Source organism: Pyrus communis, chromosome 10 (assembly GCF_041283825.1).
Source record: "Pyrus communis isolate YQ-2024b chromosome 10, ASM4128382v1, whole genome shotgun sequence".
Classification (NCBI taxonomy): Eukaryota; Viridiplantae; Streptophyta; class Magnoliopsida; order Rosales; family Rosaceae; genus Pyrus; species Pyrus communis.
The window spans coordinates 3404572-3411664 of NC_142574.1; the positions used below are offsets into that span (position 1 = coordinate 3404572).

The 7093-nt window shown below is 37.3% G+C and overlaps 1 protein-coding gene across 1 annotated transcript; it reads right to left on the bottom strand.

Moving 5' to 3' along the window:
- Nucleotides 1-2874, bottom strand: LOC137727666 (laccase-15-like). Its single transcript, XM_068466487.2, has 6 exons — nt 2742-2874; nt 2480-2631; nt 2095-2342; nt 1638-1766; nt 527-1474; nt 1-180 (listed from the first exon to the last, which is right to left on the bottom strand). Exons 1-6 carry the CDS (start codon nt 2844-2846, stop codon nt 50-52), a joined length of 1713 nt encoding a protein of 570 aa, XP_068322588.2. The 5' UTR covers nt 2847-2874; the 3' UTR covers nt 1-49.
- Between the last annotated feature and the right edge of the window lie 4219 nt (nt 2875-7093).

The following is a 7093-nucleotide window of genomic DNA, read 5'->3' on the forward strand; positions in this document are numbered from 1 at the left end:
TTTTTTTTTTATAGATCATATTGAATAATTTATAGAACTTATATCAAATTTAACAAGGTGGCATTCCGGGTTGCGGCGGCAGCAACTTTTCCTCCTCCTGTTTTCCGTTCATTACAATGAGAACGGTGTCCATTCCCCAGGTTAAGTGACGCTCCAAATGGCAGTGCATGAACCACACTCCTGCATTTTTTTTTTTTTTTTTGGGAAAAGAAAGATTGAAAATTAGGAAGAAAAAGTTATCAATCCCATATATTAAACAAATGTTAACTAGCTGTTGGTGAGATTAGGAAGAAAAAGCATGTGGCCGCATATGTCCTCGTTACCTATGTTTGTTGTTGACGTGTTAGACATAAAAGTTTATCACAAATGAAGGAGCGTGTGAGAATGTCAAAAAATATCACACATAAAAATTGCCACCCATTAAATTACCGTATAGTCGTGCCCAAATTTGGTACGTTAGCGTTAGTCTCTGAGAATTAATTTTATTAAAATTAATCATTTAATGACTGACTTTAGGAATACTTACCCGGATTGTCGGCTTTGAATCTGATGGCAGTCCAACCACTTATGGGCACAGTGGCAGTGTTCCTCAGAGGAGGATCAACGAGATTGTAGTTTAATGGGTCCTGATTTTCGTCGAAGTTCCCAGGCCCTCGTCCTACTATAAAGAAGCTATACCCGTGCAAATGCATTGGATGATCTATCGGTGCAGTCACAATCGTCCCTTGAAAAACAATTTCCACATTTGCTCCGTATTTAATAACTTTCACCTTTGTCTCTCTACTGGGTATCTGTACTAGAAATGGTAGGGTTTCACCGGTAAAATTAAACACCGGTGGTGGAGAATTTGGGAACCCCTTTTTGTAGACCCCATGAAGGTGATAGTAGTAGGCTTCTAGGATGTCTACTGTTCTGGGGGTTACAAAGCTTATATTGTTCATGCTAGCGGATAGGCGGGTGCCATTTGGTCCTGCACATGAATTGTTGGGGCATGGCAATGTGTTGACTGAAATTGTGGTGAGTATTCTTGTGGTGATGTTTAATGGGACATCAATTGGGTGGTCTTTATTAGCAAGGCTTCTAAGGCTATCAAAGAAATTGAATGCCAAATTTGTGTCGTTGTAGTACGGAAGGTAAGGGAATACTGGAGTTGAAAACGGAGCCGAGTTACCATTGTATCGTAATATTGCTGTGGTTGTGGTGTTGTCAAAGGTAATAACAGTACTGCTTGAGTAAGCCCTAGCAGCCATGTAATATTGACCGACTTGTTGGTTCGTGAGCAACAAGGCATCCATGGTTTGTCCTGGGGATATTGTGACATAATCTCTTGCCACCGGCTTTGTGTAGCTCCCGTCTACTCCCACCACCGTGAGGTTATGTTGAGCAACTGAGAAGAAGAGAATGCTATTCATTGCCGCGTTTACAATTCTGAGCAAATAGGTCTTGTTTTGATCAACAACGAGTGTGAATGTATCTGCAAAATTAAAGAAGTGGATTGAAGAAATTTGAAGAAGTCTAAATTACTCGAAGTAGCCTTTAATTAATAGTTGTTCACATCCACAAAGTGAAAGTAGGTCACGTACAAGACTTGACTCAAAATAGCATGCTGCGGAGAGATGCAAAATAGTTGTATATACCTGGACTTGAGCAAGGATAGAGGTCTCCGGGCTGTCCATTTATGGTGTGAGCATCGGAAACATTGGGATCTCCTCCGTTTCTAACGAATTCTTCAAATACCGCCATTACATCACTCTTCCACCACTGGCCTGCGTTTTCAACAAGTTTAGCTGTTTGTTCAAGAGACTCCATTATGAAGTATACGTATGCCTATATTTATACTATTTACTCAGTAAATTTAGGATTACTTGTGCTCAAATTTATTTCTTTTTCCGCATATATAAGCCGGTGAGTTTAGTGTTCTTGTCCTTCTTTTTGGTGGTCGGGAATTGATATGTTTGTAGCTCATCGTTTAATCGATGGCTCTGATACCATGTAAACTACGAGTTGGAGAGGCCACAATGTATTACACAGCCCATCGACTGGGGTTCCGTTATATAATTATTTGCCGTAATTTAGTTTGCTTAAGAAAAGCACCTAATATTATTGGCACTTCTTCGTGATCAGGTTTAGGAAATGGATAGATAGCTCCTCGTTTTGGATAGACAATGATTGCTCCATGAACTGTGGCTCTTGACCAGTCACTGTGTGCATGCCACCAGATGGTTCCCTCCTCATCTGAAAATATAATCTTTTGTGTGAAATTATCCCCAAATTGAATTGGACATTGCGTGATGTATTCAGGACCATCTGACCATGGATTCCTTGGTTGCCTTACTCCATGCCTGCGAGCAAACATTGCATTACATGTTACAACTTCTTGCTCCAATTTGTTTACTGAGCCATTTAGAGACTTAATTTAAACTAATTAATTAGTTAAATTACATAGGAAGTCACATATTGCATGTTAATTATATATTACCAGTGAATTGTGATGTTGTGGCTGCCTTCGTTGTGGACATTAACATAAACTGTATCACCTTTGTGAGCTCGTAAAACTGGTCCAGGAAATTTTCCATTTACTGTTAATATTTTCTTGGAGCTACACAGCCTTGTATACGTAGCTTCTTTCACCTGCAAATCCAAAATATACTGAGTAACTTGAAGAACAACTTAAAAAAATAATAAAAATAAAAGATAGGCATGCACGAATGCACTAGAAGTTGAAGACAGCATGTACATACCACCCAATGATACTGGTTCGATGCAGTACAATCAAATAAGAAGTATAGTAGTAGTAATGATAAAATTTGCACGAAGCCAGCATGATCTCTCTTTCCAGACCGCATAATTTTTATTCTGCTTTTGCTTCTACTTAAACACATCTGAAAGCATTCACTTGTTCAATTTATAGAAGTTTTAGTTCATCAAGTTAAAGGACAAATGCCTTTTCCATTTTTTATAATTATCTCAATGATAGTGAAGTTATAGATGAAGATGAAAATTTATACAGGGATTGGTCACCTACAAAAGTTTACGTATATTGACGGGATAATACTTTAGTACTCACTAGTGAGTATCATATATATTCACTTTATTATTTGACTCAATCAAAATATGACACATGTTTCTTATTTTTAAAAGTCCAAGAAAGATTAAATAACATATGCACTATTTTTTTTTAAAGCAACAAAAGTTATATAACATGCCTTATAACATCATTGGACCAATTCTAAAATATGAGTATATAAAGTACTCACTAGTGAGTATCTAAATATTATTCTATTTGACGCTATCTTTACTCTTTTTTGTAGTTTTTCATGCAACTAAGTTGTGGAACTGGAACATTTCAAATTTTTAGTCAATACAGCTCACTATACAGCTATTTGGACCACTGTCCCTTTTTCGTAAATGTGGTAACATTCTTCTTTAAATATATATCATTGTATCAAAAAATTTGTGATAAAATTAATAGATCTTTTCTTAATTGGTGAAAATAATTATTATATATACTTATATAGTCTTTGAATGAAAAACTTATAATAACTTTCTACATATCAGAAGAATTTGGAAAGTGCAATGTATTACGATTAAATCATAGGTACACACATTGTAGAAACCAATGGGAATTATTGGTTGGTGAATTTAGTCAGTGCACCAATCTAATAGATATCTAGGACGATTTTGTCTATATTTGAAATTGGAATGGCTCAACTAAGTTTTAAAGAACATCTTATGCAAAATTTTGGGAGCTGAACATATATATTAACAAGTTCTAGGCCATCAAATTAGTCTTAATTTGTTGTGTTCAAGTTGTAGTCTAGCTATGTAAGATCCTACATTGCTCAGGGGTGAGGATTCTGTAAGCCTTATATGTATATTCCCATCTCTACCTAGCACGAGGCTTTTTGGGAACTCACTGGCTTCAGGTTCCATAGGAACTCCGAAGTTAAACGAGTTTGGGCGAGAACATTCTTAGGATGGGTGACCCACTGAAAAGTTCTCGTCTGTTTTTACAGAAACAAAACTGTGAGAGTGTGGTAGGAGCCCAAAGCAGATACTATTATGCTACGGTGGAGTCAACCTTGGGATGTAGTGGGGTTCAGGCCGGGATGTGACAAGTTAAGTTTCAAAGAACTCTATGCGACCTATGAGTAAGTAAATCACTATAAGTGGCCACAATACAATTTAAGCATCATGTCTCAGTTTAGTCTTTATTTTCAGCCAAGGTATTAACTTTAAGATTAGAATCGTATTTTGCTCTGACAATTGGAGTTTGTCTAAATAAGTGGATGACCGCGATATGATTGACCACCAATAATTTTAATTAAGGTGTCATTGCTCAAAATCTTAGACAAAATCTTATTAACTTGAATATTTTGATTGAAGGAAAAAATGTTAAATTTTAGTACTAATTAAAAATTTACTAACCATTATTAATAAATTTTCCCTAAATTATGCAAAGATTAATATCAAACACGGATTTTTTAATTTTTACTCAAATTTGAATTGTGTGAAATATGATCAAAATTTTTTATTTTTTAAACATAAAATGTTTTATTTTTTAAATATGGCTACGTTTTAAATTAAGAAAAAGGTTAAATTTTATAATAAATTATGGGTATATTATGTAATGACCCGTCCCCAATTACTACAATTTTTATAATTTTTAAATGTGAATTTACTAAAATTCACTTTGAGGCAAAGTGTTGACTTGTAACGTAAGGTTCATTTTCTTGGTGTATCCTCGTAATACTCGTCGCTACGAACATGTGGATGCAAATCGATCATGATTTGGAGTTATAACGAAGGAGATAATAACGTTTAAAGTCGGGGGTATTTTAGTAAATTAGTTATTTTCTGGAATGCTCTAGATTTCTGGAGCCAAATTAGGAAGGCCATGTGTGTGGCCCAGATTAAAAGGAAGAAAGTTGGGCGGTGGAGATGGAGGATAAATGAGAGAAATGAGGGAGAGATGAGGTGAATCAGAAAAGGAGAGATGTGAGGGTGGACCAATGAGAGAAGAGAGAAAGGAGGAAAAGGAGGGAGGAGAAGAAGGAGGGGAACCGGATCTATTCCCCTTGACCCGTGAACCCGATTGTGATCCGTGAGTTTCTTCGACGAAATTCATCGTTTTTTTCGACGAATTGAGCCGAAATACGACTCCTAATCATCATCTCGATCTTTCCTCTACCATTTTTACATCAAATTTGAGGAGATTGGATTTGAATTTGGGAAGAAATGCACCGGTGGGTGCGTCGGCTTCTGGATGGCAAACTGTCAAATCCAAAGGTAACTCTATCACCCACCACCATCAATAGACTTCCCTTGAGCCTAGAAACAATTCCCAATCATTTTTTGGAGCGTCGGAGTCGATTTGAGGACGAATCAAGAACACCCAAATTCAAGGGTTTCCGACGGGTTTTAGTGAAATTGGGGCTTTTCCCGACCAAATTGGCATTAGTCACAGGTATGACAGTTGCTCCATTTACTGAGATCTTCATTTTTGTGAAGTTTGAGAATTTTTAGAAATAGTTGAATTTTCCGGCGAGACAGGGCTGCCGACTGCCACCGGCGATGGCTTGTGGCCAATGGGTCGCCGATGCTATTTTACACTAAATTGATATCCTGATCTCAGATTTGACATCCATATGACATGGATTTGAGTATTATGAATCTAGTTTGATTAAGGTGCGTTACTTGATTATTATAGCAATTGACGATCCGACCGTTGGATCGTCACCAAACTTTGTTACGTTATAATACGTAATATTTGAGGATATTAGAAACTTACGGATCAGGAATCCAACGTAGGATCTTTCCAATTATGACATGTAAAATATATGTTCTATTGATAAGAATTCTAAGACATGATTTGATAATTGTTCTAGGCACCGATCGTTCGTGACGCCTTGATGTTGTGCTAGGGAGTTGTAGCGCGGACTCCAGGTAAGTGGGCTTTTGGTTTTCTATATATACGTATGTTTACTTTACGTTTTTCCTAGAAATTGTTTAAAATGAAATGTGATTGAAATGCCATGTCATACTTGCGTTATATTTTAGTATATGCATTGGTGTAGTCATGTATAATGTTGCATGATACTGCAGAGCCAGGCAAGCTACAGGTGAGTACATTATGATGTTGGTGGTTGTGATGTACATGGTTATGCTTGGATGCATTTGGTACTCATTATCATGCACCCCGGTGTTAGTGCTCCGTCTAAGGTCAGGGCCAACCTTCACATGATCGTTCAACTCCTGCATCGTACGCTCACCTTGGATCCAAGGCAGGTGCCAGCCTATCGTACAAACCACATTAGGTGGTTCAGACTCATAGGTGACTTGCGATACTTCGCACAACCTTCATTTGATCGTAGCACTTGAGTATTTATTTACACCCAACTTATCTTATAGACCACATTAGGTGGTTCCGACTTGTGTGCAGGAATTGGTTAATAAGCTATAGGTTCAGCTGTATAGGTCACGTTAAGTGACTCTGGCTGGCATATCATTTTACATTAATTTATTTCAACTGGCTTACTTATTTCATTACTGAGATACTTAACATGGCATATACGTGGTTTTCACTACTCTTGAGCATGATTTCTATATACGTATGTATTATTATTTTCTGGGAAATTATATGGGTTTTACGGTGAGGGGTTAACGTTTTCAAAAGGTTTTTATTAAAAACTTTATTTTTAGGCCCACTCACCCTTATTTTTGCGCCCCTCCAGGTTTTAGCTGTTGGAAGTCCGTATCGATGAGGCTTTGTGGAAAATCTCAGTATAGGTGGCTACCTCTGAGGGTATGATCCTTAACCATAGTACTGTACTTTACTTATGCTTTGACGTCGCATGTGAAATGGGCTCGTTCTCGCTCATAGCGCACTCTTGTCTTTAGGTACTTTTAGGTTAACTGGGTTGTCGGTACAACCCCCAATGGTGTGGCATTTAGGAGACCAATTAACGGAGTGATCCTCCAGATATGATACTTTTTCCAATGATCTGCACTGGGAGACGTACAAGTATTAGTATCCTTTTGGTAAACCCACAAGTGATTCAAGCCTCTTACAATCATAGAAAGAGAGATGATC

What these genes read in the sequence shown, in the direction of transcription:
- LOC137727666 (XM_068466487.2), bottom strand. Translation starts at nt 2,846, where the DNA reads ATGCGGTCTGGAAAGAGAGATCATGCTGGCTTCGTGCAAATTTTATCA. An exon ending in CGAACCAGTATCATTGGGTG is followed by an intron (nt 2,632 to 2,741) that starts GTATGTACATGC and finishes TTGGATTTGCAG; the next exon opens with GTGAAAGAAGCTACGTATAC. An exon ending in AGAAGTGCCAATAATATTAG is followed by an intron (nt 1,767 to 2,094) that starts GTGCTTTTCTTA and finishes TTGAAAACGCAG; the next exon opens with GCCAGTGGTGGAAGAGTGAT.